This window comes from Sceloporus undulatus, chromosome 3, assembly GCF_019175285.1.
Source record: "Sceloporus undulatus isolate JIND9_A2432 ecotype Alabama chromosome 3, SceUnd_v1.1, whole genome shotgun sequence".
NCBI lineage: Eukaryota > Metazoa > Chordata > Lepidosauria > Squamata > Phrynosomatidae > Sceloporus > Sceloporus undulatus.
Window position 1 is genome coordinate 245,075,225 of NC_056524.1, and position 25,150 is coordinate 245,100,374.

Here is a 25,150-nt window from a genome sequence, read left to right on the forward strand (position 1 = left end):
TAATACATCTGAGGAAGTAGACTTTGTCTACAAAAGGTCATGCTGCCAACTTCTTTCTTTTGGCTAGTCTCAGAGGTGCTACAAGGTCTCTCTACATACTGATTCTGCAGACTAACATGGCTATATCTTTGTATTCTAGCGGTTAACATAATTTGCCTTTGGTTGTGTGCAGATCATGCCTGATGGGAGCTGCAGTCAAATAACATTTGGAGGGGCACAAATTCCATAGTCCCCTACCATAAATGGTTAAGAGTGTCAGAATCACGAGAAGCCAAGTTGTCTGGTTCTTCCCAATAAAAATATTCTTAAAGGACCAGGTCATGCCATACATAATGCGTGGAATGCGCAATCGTGTATATGATGAATGCCAGTTCCTGAAAGTGTACTGACTTGAGAGCTGTGTTGTTGTCCTTGAGGAAATTACTCTTCATCTTTCTCGGCAACTGCTGAATTCACATACCTGTGCAAATGAGTGTATAGTCAAGGAAGGAAGGTCTGTTTCACTTGAATTAAAAACAATGTGTTGCGTGAGCTGGCCTGACTCACAGACAAAGGAAGTCTGGACAAAGAGGAAAGGGGTAACTATATTTATTGTGAAGGGATAACAGCTGTGTATGTACAAACTGTGGCCTTACAAACTAACAATCTGTCGTGCCCCACTGTTTTTATCTTGATGGTGACAGATCATTCCCTTTTTACAAGGCCGTACTTTTATGACTGAACAGTCCCTCACCTGTTACTCAGTATGGGAAGAGAAGATAGTAGATGAACTTGGAGTCTTTTTTCTCCCTTCTTCCTGTCACATTTGGTCCTTAACTGGTATGTACTGGGATGGAACAGCTTAGTATCCCAGAGTCGTATTTTCTTGCAGAATCTACACAAAAGTAGATCCACAATGCAGGCATTCTAGGAGATTGTCATCTAAACTGTCCTACACAGTGTCCCCAAGTTTCAGTCATTTCTTAGATCCAGTTCAGGCTCACCAGGCATCCGCCTTTTCTCAGACAATTCCTACATTTCAGCCTTCTGTCCAAGAGGAATTCCAAAGTGTCCTCCATTCTGAGCATGAATGTATATTTCTGTGAAGGTTTTTAGCTTTTATTTGGTAATACCCTCCATTTTTCTAGAATGTCCTACATTTTGTGGTGCCTTGCCCTTCTTTGCAGTGAAGGTGACCTGTTCTTGATCCAGTTACTTTTTATAGACAAAAAAGAACTGGAATATAAATTGTCCCAATGAATTTATTGCTTTCAATGGCGAATTTAAATACTATTGGGTTATCTTGGGTAGTGTAATATTTGGTCAGTTATTTAAAATTGTGAATTTTGTTCTATATTGCATTGCATTTTATTGTCGCTTTGTGCTGTAATCTGCGTTGATTCCTTTGGGAAAAATCATCATCATCATGCAAGACATGGCAGAAATCATGCAGGACAACAAAAATGATGGTGTCACTTGTCACAGGTGTTTGCTTTAGAGCTTTTAAAAGATGCTCTCAACTTAGGGTTGATGTAGATAGAAGCCACTTCTCTTATTAGCCTTAAAGGGGCTTGGGAAAAAAGACTGAGAAGGTCACTTTCTGATCTTTAATATATGCTGGATACTGCAGTGCATACCCTCCAATTATTCCAATTTGACAGGGACAGTTCCAATTAATCCTTTGTTGTCCCACTTTTCAGCTGCCTTTAAAAGGGTCAGTTTCTCCATCTTCCTCTCGTTTTTTGGTTTCATTCTCAGCTTAGGGCCTGAACAGACAGGCCAAAATAAAGCTGCTTCGGGTCACTTTGGAGGTATGCTGTTTAAATGATGCATGTGTCCTAAGAGACTGGACGCTGTGCCAAAGCCATGCTCTAGTCCTAAGGACTGGAGTGCAGCTTTGATGCAGCTTCTGGTTTCTTAAGATGTGTGTGATTTAAACAGCATACCTCCAAAGTGACCTGAAGCAGATTTATTTTGGCCTGTCTGTTCAGGCCCTTTCTTCAGCTGCTGCAAACTGCAAAAGATAGTTTGTTTTTTATTAATCAGCAGATGGGAGAGGAGCGGAGGGGGAAGATTTTTGCCATTCCCACTAGACTCAGGCAAAAGCAAACTGGTACAGCCTCTCCTTGTTTGTGTACTCTTACTCATTAATAATTGTTGCCATCTTGACTACACTCTGCTGTTGCATGGCCACACATTCCCTGTTTTTTTTTATCTGTAAAATGTTGGACAGTATGGCACCTTAAGTTGTTCATTTAACTGATAGAAATAAGTCTCCCTAGTTTTTGTCTATTTTTCTGGTCTGTACTGTCAAAAAACCCACAATCCCTTGATAAACACTTATTTGGTGTCTTGAAAAATAAATAAATATTTTCAGGATAGCAAGATATGACACGAGAGCATAGCATGTATATAAAATATAGCAATAGTGGTAATAAGAGAAAAAATTCAAAGGCTTTCTAATGGTGCTTGAGAAAATTGCCTTTCTTAAATAAAAACAGCCATAAAAAAACCAACCATAAAACTCAAAGGATCTTTGTGACTTTTTCCCATAGAAAAATAAAAGAAATGAGAAGCTGATGACAAAGTGCCTTAATTTTTTGAAAATGAATTGACTATAAAATTTGTACCCTGAATTTTTATTAGTTTGCAGATATTACTAACTAGGAAAGAATTTCTGACCATCACTCTTAACGAACTGTCTAAAGTTCAGTTTATACAGTAACTTGAAAAGATCATTCACCATTGCCAGGCCAGCATCTTCCAAACAATGTTTCCATTAACATTCAGAGTAAGAAAACGCTTGATTTTTTGTCTTATATGAGTTTCTTTCCATCCAAGCTGTTATATTCAGTGTTTTCAAATCCTTTGATACTCCACTGTGTGGTTTGTTTCACCATGTTAGGCAAAAATATCTCTAGTGTTAGCAAACCAGCTTCCAAACCAACCTTTCCCAATATGTGGCAGTTTCTAGGTGTTCTCAACTATATGCACCATTATCCCTGACCCCAGCTATCCTAATAGGAGTTGTAATTCAGAACCTTTGGAGGACACTGCATGGCAGGCGGTGAGAAAGGCTGAGATGAGAGTTCCATTATATTAAATCAAACCTAATATGAAAGTGACTCTAATTATCTTTTTTTCTTATATATTCTACAGGATTATGGACAACAGTTGCCCAGTTTCAAGGCAAAGACTATTGCACAGCTGTATTAGGCAGTAATCATATCAGGAAAGTTCATTTTAAACTGAGTGAAGTGATACATTGATCAGCATGCAGAGGCTTCTGGAGTGATAATTTATTTTTCTCTAATATGTTCAACATGCCCAGCAACTAAGCCTGATGTTTCTAGAAGCTCCAGAATAGTGTTTTTCAAAGGATTCAAATTGTTTGAAGTGTAGGACAGGAAAAAAAATGTTTAGATTGGTGCTGTGAAAGCTCTGAACATTTAGGCTGCATCTACACTGCAGAAATAATCCAATCTGATATAATAATAATTAATAATAATAATAATAATAATAATAGGATTTATTTATATGCCGCCCAATCACTGGGAATCCGGGCGGCTTACAACAGAGGGGATGATAGACGGTTCCTTGCCCTCAGGCTTACAATCTAAAAAGACATGACACAAAAGGAGAAGGGAATGGTGAGGGGAGAAGGGGATCAGGTCCAGTGTGCTTCTCTCCCTCTGAGGCCTGGACCAAGGCAGATGGACTAGAGGGAGGGCTCTTTTTCTTAATCGAGGCCAGGCCTGATGGCGTTGGTCCTGTCCTTTCACTCCCTCCCAGGCCAGAAGATGACAGGTGGAAGGAGAGAGGGGAGGGCTCCTTCTCTTCAAGCCTGATGGCGTTGGTCCTGTCCTTTCATTCCCTCCCAGGCCAGAAGATGACAGTTGGAAGGAGGGAGGGGAGGGCTCTTCCTCTGCAGGCCATGGCAAGATATGACTTTAACTGCCATGGCTGAATGCTATGGAATTCTGGGAAATGTAGTTTGTTGTGGTACCAGGGCTCTCTTGACAAAGAAGGCTAAATGTCTCATAAAACTACAAACCCCAGAATTCCAGTGGTGTTAAACTGGATTATTTCTGCAGTACAGATGCAGTCTCAGTGTTGCAGAATCTTGTGGTTACATATTTCCCCACCATGTAACAGGTGATTGTCAATGTGCGTGTATAGGTGGAAGCCAGGTGTTAGGTGTAGACCTGCCTCTCGTGCAAACAGCTCATTTTACAGCTTATTGGTTTATGTAAATATGCTTCCTTGTGTGGATGTAATTACTGCATTACATCATTAGAATGCTAACTTATTTTTCTTTGATTTGGCAAACTAAAATCAAAGGCATTACAAATTAACCTCATTTTATCTGTTTATAATCTCTTAACAGTTTTTTGTGGCAGTACAATAACGCTCCGTCTAAACTATAGAAGGCCATGGATAGACATATTCCTGTGCATCCATTACCTGACGAAATACAGAAGGTATGCTGTGGAGGGAGGTATAATGACTGCTATTGTATGTTGAGATGATACCTATTTTACTGTTTCATTTCCCTGTTGTTTATTATCATATCACAGCCGGTATGCTTATTGCATTTCCTTTTCATTTTCCTCTCTTATCTGATAATGCTGATATTTGCATGTTTCCTATATGTGCACACTCCCTGGAATTATATTTTTAAAACAGGGATGGGTTTGGAAGTCTTTGGCCACATTACCCTTCAAGAGACCTTTGGGGTACCCCCCCAAATGCACCTGATTCTGCAATAACAATATTTTTTTGTGTGCCCCTAAATGCTCTCAGTGATCACAGGGGCATTCTTACCCTGTTTGGGGGCTTTATTGGGTCCCTAGAGGGCATATTGAGGCAAAACTTTGTTTTGGAAAAAATGGCAAACAGTTGTTTTAATCACAAGGTGGGGTCCACGGGGCTTCCAGACATGATGGAAATGTCCTCTGTATCCCCTGGAGGATGGGAGCCAATATTTTTTTGGATGTGTGTGTGTGTGAAGATTTTAACCTCTAAGGGCCACAAAAACAGTCTTATTTTGTGCACCCCAGCTTTAGATTAATTTGTGCAGGTGAATTCATGCCATAGCCTCAAATTTGTTAAAGAATATGGTATCTGTTGGGAAAATGGGGAACCATAAGAGAAGAGGAATTACAAAGTAGCCAAATCTAGATTCTTCCAAAACATATTAAGAACTTAGAGGGGACTGAGTGTGAGGGGTGGACTAAGGCAGTGATAACAAGAGTGTAAATTGTTTTATACACTATTAAAAATATATAATTTATGTGATATATGAATTCAAGCAAACAAAATTCCAGCAGAAGCCACATTTCAGGTAAGAAGAAATATTAATCAGAATACATTTATAAGGAATGCATTTTTCATTTGAAAAGCATGTGCTTGTGGGAAGTGGTGTGTGTGTGTTTGTGTATGCATCTTCAAATTGCCTGTCAACTTATGATGACCACATGAATTTCACAGGGGTTTCTTAGGCAAGGAGTATTCAGGGGTGGTTTTTGCTGGTTCTTTCCTCTGAAATATAGCCTACAGCACATGGTAATCATTGGTGGCCTTTCATTAAAGTCCTAACCAGGGCTGACCCAGCTTAGCTTCATCAGACAGAATGTGGTGCCTTTAGGGTATTTAGGGTCAAGTCTGGTGTACACAGTGTCTAATGTGGATTATTGCTATATAATGTATGAAGCAGATTTTCCATTTTTGAGTTTTATACAGAAGCCATAAGGACAGGATTTGGTTTGAACCCACAATGTAGAGCAGGTTTTGTCAACCAGGGTTCTGTGTACCTTAGGTTCCACAATTAGCGTAGAGATTAAGAAACCTGTTGATTTGTCATTTGGCCTGTACCTGAAATATATCTTCAGCATTTTTATTCTTACCATACTTAGTGAGGAGTGATTGTTGAATCAATTTTATCCCCTTTACATGAGTTTAGTAGTGCTAGTCAGAGAAGGTAGTCAACTTCTTGAAGAGCAATTGTTTAAGGATACATATAAAATTCTTGTTTGAAAGGAAATGAGTTTCATTAGCAACATGGAATGCCTCTTGTTCATTACTATACAGGAATGATGGAAAAATCAACAGTTTTGCCACATTTTCAAATAGATCTTAAATACACTTCGCTTCACCACCCTGCTGTTCTGCTCAAACTGGAGACATAAAGTGGAATGTCTAGAACTGTTTATTTAGAGAGACAGAAGCAGTAGTGCTTCAAGAAATCACAATGTTCTTTTCAGGACAACAGTCCCTCCCTTCCCCTTCATATTACAGCTCGGTTTGTCCCTTTTCAATAAGTAATTTTAGTACTTTGGAACCTTATGGTATTTATTCTGAATAACAGTTTCATATTTCCAAGCACAGGTTGTAACTGCCAGGAAAAATAGAATTAATTTTTCATTTCCTTCAGCCACTGTAACTATGATCAGACTTCATGAGACTAAAAAGAAGAATTAGGATAAATAAAGGCGGGTGTAGCAATCCTGAAACCAGCATTTAAGGCATGTTGTTTTATGAAGAAATATTTTAAAATGCATAACATTGAGGTATGCCATTGGAATTCTTAATCTGGTTATGGCTTGTCTCATAATTAAATCTATTAGTGCTCATTGTTTTGATTCTTGCTAAAGAACTTGACTCCATTTCTCTTTTCTTTCTTTCTCATTTGCTTACATTTGAACATTTTTCTCCTGTTCTTTTCAATGAGCTTTCTTATCTGAATCCATCATCCCTGTCCCTGTTTTATTATTGTCTTTGAATTTTAAACATTCCTCATCTTTTCAAGCCTTGGGCAAAATAAAATTTTAAAACACTTGTTCTGTAGTTGAAGTGTGTCTTCGTTTATTAATGCAAGACACATTATATATGCGGTGTTTTCTTTGATACATATATTTGGTAATTTGATTATGAACCGTGCCTCAGTAGATTTAGGGAAAGAGTTCATGCAGTTCAATCAGTTTAATCAATCTTAAAATGCCTTAACATGTTGTGTGATGACTTAGGCTGGGTACAGATTGCCATTTGCCCTGTGGTGACATCTGGTAATCTCAGAGGAGTCCTTTACTAATTTATTATGGCATATTCACTTAACTTAGACTGTAGACATGTTCTCTCAGCTCACATCACTCCTTGCTGTTACTTGTTCTCTTTTGTGTTGCCTCCACTCCATCTACCTTTTCATAGCATCTGATGACTGACCTTTCTTATATGTCACATTCTTACAGTACTCCTTTTATATTACTGTATACCCTACACCCCTGGTTGCAACATATATGTGGAATATATTACTTTCACATTCAGAAGGATTATACTTAAGTTAGATGCTGTGAGAAAGCAAGTGAGAAATTAATCATAGTAGTTTGCTTGTAAGCTTTCCGAAGCATCTACTTAACTGTGTTGACAATGGAAAGATAAAAGTAGTTCAGGGATGGGCAACTCTACCCCCCAGATATCATTGCCCTACAATTCTCATCAAGTCCCAGACAGCACTATCAATTGTGAAGGACTGTGGACACTGCAGTCCAAAAACAATGGGAAGGCCATAGTTGGAGTGCTGTTTTAAGTTTATGTCTTTATCAATATTATTTTATTTTTTATTGCTGTATGCCACCTTTCTCAAGTCATGGAACTCAGGATTTCCCAGGCTGTTGACCAGACATTTATCTGCTTAGCTTCAGCAAGTTGATTTGTTACATGCATCTTCACAGCTTGCCATGATTATCCTCTAAGGCGTAGAAGCATGACATGTTTGGAAGGCTGTAATGTAACTTGGTATGACATGTTGTACATGTGCATATATCCAGTTTTAACTTTGTAAGGCCTTTCCAGATTCGGGTAGATCCATTAGACTTGCCTCCCCCTCTAATGATACCTCTATTGTTCCGATATCAAAATTGATTGATACCATCCCCCCCCCCCCCCCAATTTCTTGTGCTAATCTGCCTGAAATTTTAGTATATTCCTATTGTACAGTTTTAAATTTGGATGTTTAATCTCTTTTTATGGGTTGATTACTGTTTTTATAATTGGGGGGAGAGTTCGGGTTTTGAAATTGTAATTTTTAATTGTTTCATGTTTTAATTATATTATTATTATTTACCTAACTGGCCTTACTCCTTTTAGTAGTTCCAACTAGAGTAGACCCATTTAGGTCTACTGATAGCCTTTAGGGCTGAAGGGTGGGATATAAATACCACAAATAAATAAACAAATAAATAAATTTTAGTAATGCTGGATTTACTGTTTAGAAGTTGAGTGGGTGGGTCTGCTATACCTAGAACTACCAGCAGGATTCAGACCTCTGTTTATAACTCTTCCATAATTTTTTCTCTGGGTAGTCCTCCAATAGACAAGTGGAATTGTGTGTTTTTGTGTTGGAGGGAGGACTCCTGTGATTAAGGAGAGTCCAGGTGTGCAGATGGAAACGTGTACTGTATAAGGGAAGTTCTGTCTGCTGAGCCTTGTTTCCTTCCCTTGGTTTTGAAGTTAAAATCCAGAGTCACTGATACATTTAGATAAATACAGGCGTGGTTCAGACTGCCCCAAAGGGGCAGGTATGTGGCACCCCTTTTCGCTCCGGGTTGGGGGTAGGGCAGCCTCACCGGCAGCCCTGCGGCCCCAATCCGAAGTTTTTCTAGAACTCGGAGAAGCGGAAAAATGCCACTTCTCCGTGGCGCAGAAAAGGGGTGTCTGTGGGGCTTCTTGCATTTTTCCAGGAGCCATGGGACAAAGGGGCCGCCCAGCCGTTTCTCCCTGGCATCGTTCCCACAGCCGTTTGGTTGCTGCAGGAACGATGTGCACGCCCAAAAGGACCTCTGTGTTGGCCGAAAAGGAGCCTTTGGATGTGGCGCATGCGTGACTTCATAATGGCGGCCCCCGTGTGGATGGGAGGCTGCCATGATGACGCTGCTGCCATGTACTAGGGTTGCGGGGCGTGTGGTTGCTCCGCCCCCACACAACCCTAGTATGTGGCCAGGCAGGCGCAAAGCGCCAGTCTGGACCACACACAAGTCTGCTTAAGTAACATTATTGCAGCACCTCTATTGTTGTACAAGTACAAAAATCTGTTTTGATTTGTTTCAAGTAAATTATCAAAATTGAGCTTTAAAAAAAAGTGTCAGAGTTCATGAACAAAACCTACATTCTGCTGGAATTCAAGTTTACCCTAATGTGTAATTGTGTGCTGAAATACATCCGATGTAAAATGATTAATAATCTCGCACCTTCCAAACTTCATAGTTTCTGTGTGACTCATAAGTGCCATGTACAGTAAGTACATCACTCTGAAACACTACCCTACTCATGATTGTGGTGAACCACAAATGTGGCTTTGTCAGGTGAATGTTATAACAGTTTGTTTGTTTGAAGTACATTTTGTGTGTTAGAGATGTAACACAGAATTTCTAAGTAAAATAACATTAGAATTGTAAAATGGAAGTGTTTCCTCTATTATTGTGTGGCATATGAAAAGTTGAAGGGATACATTTAATAGTTTTCAGTAACTTTTAACCAGCATTGAAGGTTTGTCCTCCCCCAAAGGGCAAGAGTGTGATTGATCTGTCTTGATGCCCTGCTGATTTTAGTAACCAACCAACAATCAGCAGATGGTGAAGCAGGTAGACTTAGGCGTGTTACAGATGGGCCCATGAGGCGCTGTCATCGCGCCGTCATTACACGCGAGGGGTGGTGCTTCCTGATGCGCCTTGCCCCTCGCGCATAATGACTACGTCAAAATGGCGGCAGCTGTTCCACACGACCACCGCCATTTTGACGTAGCAGATGCTCTGCGTCCGCATGTCGCACAGCAGAAGTGACGCTACGAGTGCACGACTAGCGCCTCGCAGCGTCTCTTCCGGGGCTGAGGAAGGAGCACGAAGGATTTTCACGCTCCTTCTTTGCTGCGTCCGGGAACCGCGCGGTTTGGATGCTGCGGACTGTAACGCGCCTTAAACAATACAATCCTGGGCAGAAGACAGCATTCCCATTATGGAAATACTTTCTATACTCTAGCTCTGTTGCATTTTATCCACTACCACCAGCCAGCTGTAATATGCTACTGGTAGCAGGAAAGAGAAGCAAAACTACCTCCCAAAACAGAATTCCATGCACAGGAATTCAGATTATCCTCTTGTTTATGAGTAGCAAGATGCTGCTTTTATCTCTGACTGCAATCTCCCTTTTTATTACTAGATTAATATAGCAATATGCTAATATTGAGGAATGAAATATTGGAGATATATAGGCTTTCTTTGAGGCCAGTGTATCAATTCAGGGAAGGCTGTAGTTCAGTGACAGACCATATATTCTTCATGCATCTCTAGACAGAGCATGGAAGAATTCTTGTCTAACACCCTAGAGCAGGGATGGCAAACATCTGGCCCTTAGCAGACTGCAGCAACATTTGGAGGGCCAGATATTCTCCCATTTGCTTTTGAGAACTATGGCTTGTCCGAGTGGACAGCATTGCTACATGGTCTAAGTGATTTGCCTTACTCTGAAGCAGTTATCTTCCTTTGTGTTCACTAAATGTATTGCTTACAATATAAGCATTGCTCATTGTATTTTGCCTTTTTGTATTTGTCCTTTTCTAGATGACCCGGGATCAGACAGTGTGTAAATACTGTGGAGTAAGTTATTTGATCCTTCATGAGTTTAAGATCCTAGAAGAAAAACTAAAAGCGATGGAAGAGAAAGTGAAGTTTTATGAGGGAAGTGTTGAACGAGAGAAAATACTTCAAGAAAAGCTACGGTGCTTAAGTCAAGATTTTGAACAGTGCACAGCAGCTAGCAACTCAAAAACAGAAAGGTTGGAACATGTTATTCATCCTTATTTCTCAAATTAACACTCATTAATGCCATTCAGGAGAAAGCAGGCTTAGGCTCTGTTGTCAGACTCAGCTTGCATCAGGTACAGTTTCTAGTTGATTTCATATTTAATTAAACCATAGTTTGAAATATGCTTCAGAGGCCAATTTTGCTGCTTCATTTCTTTCGTACCAGTCAGTAACAACATAATGGTGATAGGGGATGGAAAGTTATTTTAAAATCTGCTCTCAGTTGTGGTGAAACTGAAGTACTAATAATTCAAGTACCTTAATATTTGTGAAGCCGAAGGCTTTCATGGCCGGCATCCATAGTTTTTTGTGGGTTTTCTGGGCTATGTGGCCATGTTTTAGAAGAGTTTCTTCCTGATGTTTCGCCAGCATATGTGGCTGGCATCTTCAGAGAGAATGCCAGCTACAGATGCTGGCGAAATATCAGGAAGAAACTCTTCTAGAACATGACCACATAGCCTGAAAACCCCACAAAAAACTACCTTCTTGTGCAGAGGATTGAGAAATTATGACTTTCTCATTCCAAGTGTGGTGTGGGAGATTTGCTGCTATTCATGGACTGTAAAGAATTGAATATTGATTCCCTGCAAACCATAGGTGTGTTACAGACGGCCAAAATAAAGCTGCTTCGGGTCTCTTTGGAGGTATGCTGTTTAAATGATGCATGCATCTGAAGAATCCGGAAGCTGCACCAAGGCTGCACTCCAGTGCTTAGGAATGGAGTGTGGCTTTGGCGTGACCTCTGGACTCTTAGGACCCATGCATTATTTAAATAGCATACCTCCACAGAGACCCGAAGCAGCTTTATTTTGGCAGTCTGTAACAGGCCATAGTTTCCAAATCAGGAGCCAGCTCTGAAGAAAAAGCTTTTCCTTCCTCCATTTGTTATTTGAAGGGATGCCATGTTGAAGATGGAACAAGTTTGTTTTCAGCTGATCTAGAGACATGAACAAATGGATTCAAAGTGCAAGAAAAGAGATTCCACGTATATATTAGGAAGAACTTCCTGATTACAAAAGCTGTTTAACAGTGGAGTAGACTACCTTGGAGTGTGGTGAACTCTCCTTCACTGGAGATCTTTAAACAGAGGGTGATGAGCATCTTTGAAGAATGATTTAAATGTATGGCAGGGAGATGGACAAGACTTCCCTTGTCTAAAGTCTGTGAAGTACTTCCATCCCTTCTCTTACAACATTTAACCATGGTTTATTCAGGATTTGGGAAAGTCACTTTTTGTACTTTGTTTCTTAGGATCCTTCAGTGAATTTATTCATTTGCTATGCTGGCTTAAAGATTCTGGAAGCAATGGTAAAAAAAGTAACTTTATGATCTGAGTTTACTCTTAGATCTATACCAACCAAAGTAAACTCTAACCAGGGCATCCATATTAACCCACATTTGAAATTTAAAATTAATTGGCATAGCTAAGTTGGGGAAAAACAATTAACATTAACCATTAATTAACCAAATGCATGCTCAAGTGTATGAAAGCTCATGATACCAATTTCTACCTTTCAGTTAATCTCAAAGTTACTGTAAGATCCCTTTGCATTCTGATTTTCCAGACTAACACAGCTATGTCTTTGAATTAACCTTGGTTAGCTTTGGTATAGATCACAGTTATCACCAAGAAGAGAAAGTAGGGGAATTTATTTGATATAGAAGAGAAAGAATGGTATAGTAGCATGTATTACCAAGACTGTCTTCTGTGTTCAAAATAGAAGCCATTAGGAGCCATTGTACTATGTCTTACATAATGTCTGATTCTTACACATTTCATACTAATAGGTTTAGTTTGCAAAGTTTAGTCCAGACATACCTGTCTTGGAATAGAGACATTTTCTGTGATTAAATATAATACAAGGTGAATTTGTATTGCTTGTAGCACTTGTCTCTCTGCTGCTCAGATTAGATAAGACATAAGTAGTCTTTGCTGCTGCTGCTGCTATTGTTCTTGTTGTTGTTGTTGTTATTTTCCCCTTCCCCCCTTTTTCTTATTTTTTAAAAAAAATCACATAAATAATCATATTTATCTAGCATCTACACTCCTGATTGTTCAAAGCACTGCTATTACCTTAATGATTTATCAAACATCTTTGTAAATTAGGATTAATTTATTGTGCATGATTTCTTAGAAAGAAAGGAATTAGTTTCTTAGATTAGAAAGCTTTTTTAATATACCGTGAAAAGAACATTGATACCCCCTATGACCACCAGTCATTAGGTCTTCCTATTACAGTTTGCTGACTATTTTATTTTCTGATTGCTTACCTCTGCTTTTGCCTCCATTAAGATAGCTCTTGGCATTCTAATTCAGACAAATATAGAAGCAGCAAAAAACAATATTTAAGAAATAAAAGTGGAATCTGTGCAGGCAAGGTACTCCATTGTATGACAACCAAGCTAGAATCAAAACTTAGAGGGGAAATTGTTAATAAAGAATAGGGTTGGAGCCTGCTTAAACACCTGGGGAAATGCTTTTATACACAAGATAAGAAGCTATTGTTCTCTCTCTCTTTTAAATGCATAATATTAATCACCTCCCAGGTGTTTCCATACAATCAAGCGATGGCCTTTTCTTTCTAATTTACAGAGGAAAACTCTTGATTCAAGTGACACCGGAAAATGGTGGTAGGGGGAAGAAATATTTTCTTTGAGTCTGTTGTTTTCTCCTTCAATGTAGTTACTTTGTCTCCTGCTGCCACATCCTTCCATAAAGAAAAATTTTGTGTCTTATACCCTAGGCTGAGAATGTGTACCATTACTTTCCAGCATGATTGTTGTACTCTGATAAGATAGAGCCTGCTGCTAATACAAAGCTAATGGCAACTATAAAAACCTTATATGATGGTTTAAACATATATACCTTGTTTTGTATGACAACTACACAAAATCAAGGGCAGCTTAGGCAGAGTTTAGGAAAACTAGCATAGGATGGTTTGAACATACACAACACACATTACATAATCTGTAAAACAAAATATAAATGAATTAGTATAGAATTTCAGCACATAAACAAGTTTACTTAAAAATACACAAAGTACAAAACCCTTTTAGAGGTACATAAACTAATCTTCTCCTTACCAGGTTCCTTTCAGCATAGAGGTGTGATGTTGTTATAGTTGTATTCTAAAGAAAAAGTAAAGAATCCATATTAAGAAGTCTCATGTGTAGTAGCATAATAACAACAACTACCACCACCATAACAATTACTGCTTCAGTACAGAATTATCCATGACAAAGGGTAATATATAGTGTTAACTATGCGGAAAATTATTAGGAAAATGCCTGAGTAAACAGGTGAGTCTTCAGTTGATGATGCAAACATCTATACTGGAAGATCAACTAATCTCACTGGAGAGATCATTCCACACAGCAGGAGCCATAATAGAGAAATCCTCTACACCATAACCAAACAAGTTATCATAGTACAATAAGCAGGTTGCCCCTTGGAATTCTGAAGAAACTACCTTTTGTAAAATAAGATTGTATCATGTCTTATGGTTAACATAATACACTGTGCATGATGTTAAATATGCCAGGCTATTTTGCAGGTCAAATTCATATACTCTATATTCTAAATTAAGTTTATATATATAATAATTAATTTCCCACTTTTCAACTCTCAATTCTGAAAGCAATTAGCGGAAATTGAAATCACAATTTGTAAAAACAATAAAACACTCATAAATACAAGTTAAAATATCACAGCTTGAATAGGATATACTAATTGATGCAATGTGAAAAGCATTAGCTTATTTTATGCAGGATGTGGAAAAGAAATAGCCTATTCTATCTGAACAGATGAGAGTCAATAGCACCGCTTTTATTAAAGTATACTGGCAAGTTTTGAAGTATAGTACAGGCATTCATCATGACATTCTGAGCATGGCATAGAGGATCAATTCACCCACTGATTGGTTAGTCCCCATGTGCCAGCCGACAAGTAGAAGTCCACATTCTTTTCTCTTGCTACCATGGTGACTTCATCCCTTCCCTGTGAGTTTTTATTCTCCTACTCTGCCAACCAGATGTGTATTCCCTTCTATTTAGCCAGAAGAATTAGGAAGAAAAATTGAGGGGGGAAGAAAGGTTTACAGAGGAAAAGAGGGAGAATAGTGGGGTGGTTCAGCCTTTGGAAGCTAAAAAGAACAAAACTGCATTGAAATTAAGAGGGCTCTGTCCCCTGATGACTGACCAGTAGATTGTGGGAATATGATAAATACACATGTGGCATAATCCAGATAATTGCTACCCAGCAATTCTCAGATGATGACAAAGAAAGTTTTCCAGACCTCCAGTGAGAGTTACTCAGTTAATTATCACCATATTGTGAATGTAAAGTAGGAGAGGAAGTTAAAGTGAAAGAAATGGTAGACTTAACTCAAGTGATGAAAAAAGCTTAAAAAGGCAGAACAAGGTGATAAGCCAGAGGAAGAAGCCACAGTAATGGTGAAATCTCTTAGTGTTGCTTTGGGCCACCATATTGATTTCAAGGATCCTAAGGCACAGGGTAGAGTGAGCACATCCAGCAATGCAGATAAGACAGGATTTGCTGTGTAAGCACCAGCATCAGCTTAATGGAAAGACGTGGAAGTGCAGCAACAGTCACAGGAAAAAGATAAAACTTCCTCAGTGCTGTGCAAATTACTCCAGAATTAGCAGCATGAGATATGGAAACCATGGGGAATAAAAGCAGATCCCCACAGAGCAATATGAACAGCCAGCCGGTATGTCAGCAATGGCAAAGGCGAACATACAAGCATGTACACCTGCTGACTTCCAAAGAATGATTAAGTAAGCAGTAACTAGTTAATTGAGTTCTATGTTAAATGGGCAGAATAATCAAATGTTAATGGAAATAATGAATTCATGAATTTTAATGTGATGAATTGGCAAACACAAATGAATTTGAAGAACGCGATGAAATTTAGAGAAAATGATTACCAACATCAAATGTATTCAAATAGTCAAGAATTTTGTTAGGGACAGTTTTTAAAGGGAAAAGGATTAGGACAGAAAAAATGTAGCATTCAAAGAAAGAGAAAGTTAGACCTAGGGATGGAGCAGGTGGTCAAAATGGAGTGTCTTCTGGCTACTTTGGAGGTGTGGCGTTTATACAGTGCATGCCTCCAATGCACCTGGAAGCTGCGGTCCAGTTGTTAAGACTGGAGCAAAAAAGAGCAAGGATAAACTGACTCCTGGTGATGCTGGTCGGCCCTTGTGTTCATGGCCTGCTATGGGAGTGGACCATGCGGTCAATGGGATTCTGACCTGCTTGTGGCTGGAGTGGACTCAGGCTGCTCCTTCACGCCCATCTGCTTTAGCCCCTAGATGCAGACCTCAAGAACAGAGTAATGGAAAACAAACTAAAAAATTTTTTTTTAAAAAAAAATACACACAGAAGTTTCACAAATGACCACTGATTTAAATATAGACGTGGAAGGAGAGTGGCATGATATATAATGGAGGAGCATAATTTCAGTGAGGAATGACATTCTGAGGAGGAGGAGGAGGACATAAAAGAAACATCCTCCAATAGACTGTTCCAAAATGAAACATGTAAGAGTCTTTTGAAGACAGTATTACAGACACTGAGTTTAGAACCTACCAATGATACTTCACTGTCAGAAAGTGTTAATAAAAAGGAGGAAAGAATAGCTACAGTTTTAAGGAGACAGTTACCTGAAGGCATAGAAGTGTCATTGCCTGATATGTTCAGTTTAACAGAATCTCCTTTGAATATGAAAGGTTTCTGGGATAGAACTAAATGTTGTATTAATTTGTAAAAAAAGAAAAAAGAAAAGAAAAGGAAAGAAAGAGAGACAGAGAGGCAGAATTCCTGAAGGAATTGTTGCATAGATCAATACCTGCTCGTTTCTTGGGGACAATTGTTGTAAGGGAGGGCGATACTGCCTTTAGAGAGGTAGATGAATGAAGGGCTGATGCAGGCTGAAAGAACATTCATGAAGCTTTGGCCTTAGCAATTAGGGTATCTGTCGGTATTTCCATGTTTCCAAGGCAGTTATTTTGTGGGATCAAGAAATAATTGAGAACCGGAATTCGAACTTACATAACTTGCACAGAGCATTAGGTAGGGTCCAAAGAGTTTTAGAATATATAGCAGATTCAGAACATGATATCACTACATTTTTATCAAGGAATATTCATGTAGTGTCAGTCACAAGAAGATCTCTATGGCGGGTTACATACCGCCATTTGGGACGTCCTCAGGACGTCCCAGTTTAAAAAAGGGGCGTCTCTTCTAGACGCCCCTACTCCTGTAACGGACTCTGTCCATAACAAATGGCGGCGGCCGTTCCACACGGCTGCCACCATCTTGACATAACGGACGCTCTGCGTCCGCACGTCGTGCCCCAGAAATGACGCCGCGAGCGTACGACTAGCGCCTTGCGGCGTCTCTTCCAGGGAGCAAGAAGAAGTGCGATTTTCACGCTCCTTCTTGGCAGCGTCCGGGAACCGCGCCTTTTGGCTGCTGCGGTTCCCGGACGCTGCAACCGGTGGCGGCGCGAGACGGCCCCTTCTGGGCCATCTGTAACGCGCCTATGTGACTCAAGTTTACAGAAGGCACTCCATTTTGATCGCCTGCTTCATTCCTAAGTCTAGCTTTCTCTTTCTTTGAATGCTACCTTTTTTCTGTCCTAATCTTTTTCCCTTTAAAAACTGTCCCTAACTAAATTCTCGACTGTTTGAATACATTTGAAGTTGGTATTCATTTTCTCTAAATTTCTTCCCCCTCACCAATTACATCACAGCAAACAATACAATAGATTATAATTATACAAGATGTCAAAAATACATAGAAAAATACAAAGTACAGTGGTACCTCGGGTTACGAAATTAATTCGTTCCGCGGCTAATTTCGTAACCCGAAAAACCTTCGTAACCCGAATTGCCATAGGCGCTAATGGAAAAAAAGCCGCGGCTCTGCCGCGGCTCCATTTAAAACAGCGCCAGGGTTTTTTCGTAACCTGAAAAAACCTTCGTAACCCGAAACAATAAATCCCTATGGGATTTATTCGTATCCCGAAAAATTCGTAACCTGGGTAATTCGTATCCCGGGGTACCACTGTACAAAAAATTCAAAATAAACGACATAGCGTAATAATCAAGCATAATATAGCATAGTAATCTAAACGACAATCCCCAACTCTCTCCTAGCAGCAAAACAACAATCTGTTAACCATTACATGTCTAAAATAGTTATCTTTTAGGCTGGTGCAGCCAGGTGTTCCAGGGGCGTTGAAGCCGGCATACAATACTCTGCTGCTCTCCTGCGCGTCCTTCTCTGGGCCAATGTAGCCAGGTGGTCTGGGGAGGGGGCCCAGGAGCCGGCATTTTAAAGGTGCCGCTCTCCGAGGGTGTCTCCCAATTATTCAGGTCCATTGGGCTTCAGGTGGTCTTTTTTAAAAAGATGGTAAACATTTTTCTTGTTTTTGGAAGTCACGTTGGGTCCTGCCCTTCACCATTCTCTTTTCACAGCTGGAGCCGGGAGGTCTTTCTCCACTGGGCTGCCTTGGCATAGTTCTTCCATCTTCTTTACAGTGCCCAAAGGCAATGAGATTTTCCATCTGGTCTTGATTCACATACCTCAGTGGATCTGTAAGATAACATAGGCCTGTTACAGACAGGCCAAAATTTAGCTATGGCAACTCTTCAGACAACAAGGGAAAATTGGAAAATTGGTGATCTGACAGTTTACATAGACCTCAAGGAAGCATACTTTCATGTTCCCAATGGCTCCGATGGACAGTCAGTACTTGAGATTCCAGTACCAGAACAATTGCTATCAATTCAAGGCATTACTTTTCAGCCTGGAATCTGATCCTAGGGTGCTCATAAAAGTCTTGATTCCCTTGATAGCACGTTTCAGACAAAAGGGTCTGTAACTTTGCCCATATTTAAATGACATCCTTTCAAAGGCAAGTTCCACAGAGGAGATCTGATGGGATTTGGATGCAACAATCTGAACCCTAGAGAGATGTGGCTTCTTAGTGAATTATGAGAAAAGTCACGTACACCTGACAATCTTTGGAAGCACTGATCAGTACCAGAGTGGGTTGCTTTTCCCTTTCCCAAGAGAGGAAAGGCAAGCTGAATCACAAGATATAACATGTTACATCCTTGAAATCTGCAGATGTGATGCTCTTAACCAAAATATTGGCTATTTTAGTATTAGGGATATAGTTAGTTCCCTGCAGAGGACTGCAAAGATGTCTGATACCACACCAATATAGAAATCATTACAAAGCAGTTCTACCAGCCTCTCTAAGAACAGCACTGAAATGGGGGTTAAATGACTCCAGTTTGGACAAGGGAGTTCCTTTGACAGTCTAACACACAGTGGTAGCAATAGAAAAGAACATGGATTCCTGTCTTGTTGGTTGGCAGGCAGGGCTTAACCCATGAGTGAGCGGGTTGCTCCTCCTATCATCCCAGAATGATTGTTCATAGTAAATCCAACAACTTAATCTCTATAGCTACCACCTTAAAGAGAATGCAAAAGCTCAGACAGTTATCTTGATCTGTAGGTATGTGTTGCACAGTATGTAGCATTAATCCCTGTTTATTAGGACCAGCTAACAGTCATAGAATAGTGAGCTGGCAAAGGACAGTGTGGTGGGTAATATAGTGGACCTAAATTCTCCACTGAGCAATGATGAACCAAATATTGCCTGGAGCTAGACTGTCTTACAGGGTTATTAGGGTAATATATTGTGTAAATGCTATCCTGAGTTTTGCACCATATTATGCACTTTTCTACACAAATGTAGATGGAATGTTATGCATTTAATTGCAAATATCATCTGTAGAACAGAGAATAGGTGGTTTATTTAACTTATCATCTAACCTGAACGTAGCAGCGCATAGGGGAAGGGCTGTAAATCAGTACTATAAATAACAGATCCCAGTATTATTATTATTATTAACCTTTATTTATAAAGCGCTGTAAATGTACACAGCGCTGTACATACAATCTTTTTAATTAGACGGTTCCCTGCCCTCAGGCTTACAATCTAAAAAGACATGACATAAAAGGAGAATGGAAAGGTGGTGGGGCTAGTAGGCTAATACATTTAAGTATATAGCAATACAGGAAATGGTTCAATAAAAAAGGCACCAGAAGAACATCAAATAGCAGGCGACAATTATGCAATGCCTGGGAATGCTTCTCTGAACAGGATGGTCTTCATCTCTGTTTTGAAGCTGGTTAAAGAAGTGATGGCCCTTGCTCGCGGGGGAAGAAGGTTCCAGGAGTGAGGGGCAGCGAGTGAAAAGGGGCAAATCTGAGATGGGGCAGAGGAAATCCTGGGCTGGGACAGCAGACCTTGACTACCAGAACGGAGGGCCGTAGTGGGAAGGTGAGGAGAAAGAAGGTCTGATAAGTAAGGAGGGGCCAGCCCACGGAGGGCTTTAAATGTCGACAGCAGGACCTTGTACTGAATACTGGAAGGGAGGGGGAGCCAGTGAAGGGATGCCAACACAGGAGAGATGTGGTCAGAGTGGTGGGCGGATGTGATAATGCGTGCAGCTGAATGCTGGACAGAGATTAAAGGACGGAGGTGAGAAAAAGGAAGCCCAGCCAGGAGGACGTTACAGTAATCAAGTCGTGAGATCACTAGGGCATGGACCAGGATCTTGGCAGTAGAGGCAGAGAGATAAGGTCGGATTTTGGCAATATTGTACAAAAAGAATCTACAAGCCTTGGCTGTGGTCTGGATCTGAGGGATACACGACAGAGAAGAATCAAAGATAAAACCAAGACTGCGGGCTTGCTGGACTGGTTGAATACAAATGTTGTCCACAGAGACAGAAAAGGAGTGTTGAAGGGTGGACTTAGGAGGAAAGACAAGAAGCTCAGTCTTGGACATGTTGAGCTTCAAACGCCAATGGCGCATCCACTGCGAGACAGCTGTGAGACATGATGAAACTTGCTGTTCAAGCCTTGGAGAAAGGTCGGGGGTGGAAAGATACAACTGGGTGTCATCGACATACAGATGGTAGGAAAAACCAAAAGAGCTAATGAGTTTACCTAAGGACAGTGTGTAGAGAGAAAACAGAAGGAGACCCAGAACAGAGCCCTGGGGAACTCCAACAGATAAGGGAACAGGAGAAGAAATCTGACCTCCTGCAACCACTGCAAAAGATCTGCCAGACAAATAAGATCGAAACCAGTCGAGAACAGAATATGATCCTATAATTCTGAACACCTGAAGTGCCAATAAATTCATAAAACAACGAGCTATGAAAATTAGGAATGAGATTTGATTAGGATTTCCAGATTGCTAATTTCCAGAAGCTAATTGGGAAGATCAGCATATTAATGTTTTTAAATAATACCTTCACTACAGTCAGCTCTGTAATGCAAAAAAATGTGTGAGGATATATTTATAACAGTCAAAAAGTCTATAATTTTAAAAAAATCTATGAGAAAAACGCCTACACAGTTTGTAATCCATACCTCTTATTACCATTTTCAGGTAAGGCACCACTCCTGCTCAGATAGTAGGCTGCTTCTGCTGAGGGAGAATGATAGCACCAGTCCTAAATAAATAACCATAAATAAACAAATAACCATAATAATAATAAATAACCCTAAATAAATTTAAGGAAATATGTTGGACATATTAAAGATATTTGTAAATACTTTTTAGTGTTGGAAAAAACCCATAATAAGCCATAAAGCATGATTTGAGAAAATCCAAAACTATGGCATAATTTGTCACCCTCAACTATTCTGGGATAGGGCAGAGCTCAGCTGAGTATTCTTAGAGGGGGAAAAGCAAACCAGAGGGGGGATAACAGATGATACTATTAAGGAGGCCATGCATATGAATTTAGAGGAACTGAGCAGAGCAGTACAGGATAAGGAATCTTGGAGATATCTTATCACAACGAGTCGAGATCGCCTTGAAGTTGATTAACAACAACAAAAATAACCCTTGAGAATGGCCAATTCTTGACTGTTTTTCCATTGTCACATATGGAGGTAGTCAAAGATTTGTCAAAGAGATACATACTTGTTTATGGGAGGGGATGGGGAATGTTTGTCTACAGCCAATTGCTATCACTTTTTTACTGTACACCCATGAAGATCCAGGTTTCATTTAACTTGGACTTGTTGGCTGTCCTTCAAAGTCATTTCTTGGAGATATTAATTGTTCAGTCTTTTAAATCAAGGACAAAAAAGGTTCTTATGAATAGAAATGTTAATCTTAACAGTTGTAGGAAAATGTGGATGATTGTAATTAATTTATTAGGAACAACCATTTAACTTTAGGAAGTGTAGCTGTAGGTTTTATTAGCTTACTCAGTTTTTGAAAAGCTAGCAGTCTGAATTTGACAAAAATTAGAATACTAGCTGGCAAGAAATCGGCTCTCTTGACAAGAAATTGCTAGTTTTATATATCATGATGTAACCCCATTCTTTCACTTTATGTTTTATATAGCTTTGTGTAAAGGCTACGATAGCTACATTGCATGCATTTCACTTTGATTATTTTAGGTATCTTTGACATGTCAAAGCAGAAGGACATCAAGTTCTGCCTTTAACAGAGTTTAAGGGCTCGTCCACAGCATCCTGCAAAACATGCTGTAACCAATTGTCTTTTTTTTAGTACTTGGATGGGAGGCCGCCAATAAACACCATATGCTGTAGGCTATATTTCAGAGGAAGAAACTGCCCAAACCACCTTGCTTAAGAAAAACATATGAAATTCATTGGATCGCTGTAAGTGAACAGGCATCTGTTAACTTACACATACACCGTAATCTTCCTCCCGAAAGTAAAAAAATGGCCGATGTTGTCCACTTTCTGTGCGGTTTATTTTCACGTTAATGCTCAATGCTTCTCATGAATTTGAAAACGATCCCGTTTTTGCAGGATTTTTCCTCGATTTAAATTCTGTTTTTGCACAGGACTTAGGCACTTAGCCTCCCGTATGATAAACTCCATCTCCACCAACATAGACCCCTATCCTCCTCCCCACTACATAACTATAAAATCTCCAAGTTTGGGGCTAGCTACTGTATAGCAGGAGAAGGCTAGGGTCTAAAATTCCTTTGTGGCTGCACAGTGGAATTGGTGAGAGGAATTGTAATCCATGCTGATTGGGGATGATGGGAATTGTCAAAACAATGGAGTACCAGGGAAAGCTAATATACAGAGTGAGATTTCAAAATAGTGAATGACAGTCACTTTCAGTCATTGAAGGTGGGATAATAAATTCAGATGAGATGGGGAAGGTGCCACCACAAATTTATGATGTTTGGGGCTGTATTCAGATACAGATAAACTCTGTTGCATACTTGCTACTGTTACTTTTATCAGCATTAAATCTTATCTTATGTTACTCAGATTAATCTACCATACAAGATCGCTAAGAGAAAGAAGATGAAATGTACTTTTTGTGGAAAAGTGACAGGGTTTTGTTTTGTTTTTTTAAAATAAAATTCTAATTCATTTACTATCCACGATTAATTTTTTCTCAAATACCAAGAAAAGAGCAGTATGATCCTAATTTTTCAAGCCATAAAAATATCAAAAGGTAGCACTGATAAATATGGAGAGTGCCAGATTAGAGAAGGCTATGTGTGTATAGCACACACTGTTTGCTGTCAAGTTTTTGGGGTGTGTTTTTCAAAATGCTATTTGGCAAACAAGCAGTCATAGCTTTAGTAAAGTTTAGTAAGAAATAAGGCCCAGTGAATTCAATCAGACTTACTCTTAGATATGTGTGCACTGAAGTTACAAGTTTAAAGTATATTATGGCATAAATTCCCTTTACTGTAGTTCAGTTTTAGAAAGAAACATTCTAAAGATGGTTTATTTGGGTACCTTTCACAATGAACTTAGCACGTTTCATAACTGTAAATTAAATAGGGTGACTTGTCTTTGCATGACCATCTGGACAGCTATTAAAGACCTGTTGACACTGCAAGAAAAAAAAGCCCAGCATCCTGATAGTAAATACTTGTGCTGACATATCTACCTTTAACACCAGTTGGAAAGTCATTTGTTGAGCTTTTTCTGGCATTGAGCTGCCACAGCAGATAGTATGTTCCAGCCTAAAAGCTTATTTGCTGGTGCAGCAGATCTTTTCACCATCATTAGATTGCTACAAGGTTTTAAAATAAAAGGACTTGAGCTCTAAATTTCCCATATTCTTGCATTTTTGACCTGGAGGGTGATAGAGTCTCCTTCCTTGGAGGTCTTTAAACAGAGGCTGGATGGCCATCTGTCAGGGATGCTTTGATTTGGATTTCCTGCATGGCAGGGGGTTGGACTGGATGGCCCTAGTGGTCTCTTCCAACTCTATGATTCTATGATCATTTAAAGTAAACTATAAAACTGATACAATTGGTAGGAAATCCATGCATGGATATTGGTGTTAGTGATGTGGAACCACATGCTTGTGAATCATGGTTAGGAAAAGACTAGAGTGGAAGAACGCTGTGCATTTTTAGTACCCAACTGATAACTATCATTTGTACACTAGAATTGCCATATGGATAGCATGTCCAATCCTCTTGTTTTGCACTCTTCTAAATGCTTAGTTACTGTATATCCTGAGTGAGTGCATTCTTTTAAATCTCTTACTTGTGGTTTAATATCCCTTGTGATACATCTTTTTTTCAGCATGTGAAATGTTAATGTGATCTCAGATTGTGTAATGGTACAAAATACCAGTTTGTTCCTCTGTTTTATGTTGTAATGTTTCATTAAAAACAATAAGGTGCTATCTTGACTCAGTGAAGGTCAATTTTAATTGGTGAGAACACATTTTAATGTCAAGTCTGGGAGTGAAGAACACTTTGTTTTTCTTAGTTTTTTAAGGCAATTCTGGTTCCAGTGTGCTACTGTGGGGAAGGGGCAGCAAACTTCTACCAGTGAGTGGTAGCTTTTGTTTAATAGAAACTTATTTTGTACTTTCTGTATTAACCAACAAAAGTATTTGCATTTTGGATTATGTGAATTTATTTTACTGTAATTGATTAAATACTTCAAAGTCAAATGATTAATGAATCACAATTATTTAGATGACTAATCTCCATAATATGAGTATAGAACATTTGTGCTCCTTTAACAGAAAAGAGATAGTGGACAGGCGTCAAATTAGGATAAAATCTTGAGGGGGAGAGAGGCCTGTTATGTTTTATTTTGACTTTGACTTCTGGCTTTGACTTACTGTTGTACACCGCTTTGATCTAATTTGGAAAAGCGGTATATAAATAAACATTATTATTATTATTATTATTATTATTATTATTATTATTATTATTATTATTATTAT

The 25,150-nt window shown here is 39.4% G+C and overlaps 1 protein-coding gene across 1 annotated transcript in view; it reads left to right on the top strand.

Annotated features, from left to right (window-relative positions):
- Window positions 1-25,150, top strand: part of LEKR1 (leucine, glutamate and lysine rich 1) — a 99,829-nt gene that overhangs the window by 3,384 nt on the left and 71,295 nt on the right. The window contains exons 2-3 of the mRNA XM_042460424.1: window positions 4,367-4,460; window positions 10,593-10,807. Coding sequence (XP_042316358.1) covers window positions 4,413-4,460; window positions 10,593-10,807 — 263 coding nt within the window. The 5' untranslated portion in view covers window positions 4,367-4,412. The remainder of the gene's footprint in view (window positions 1-4,366; window positions 4,461-10,592; window positions 10,808-25,150) is intronic.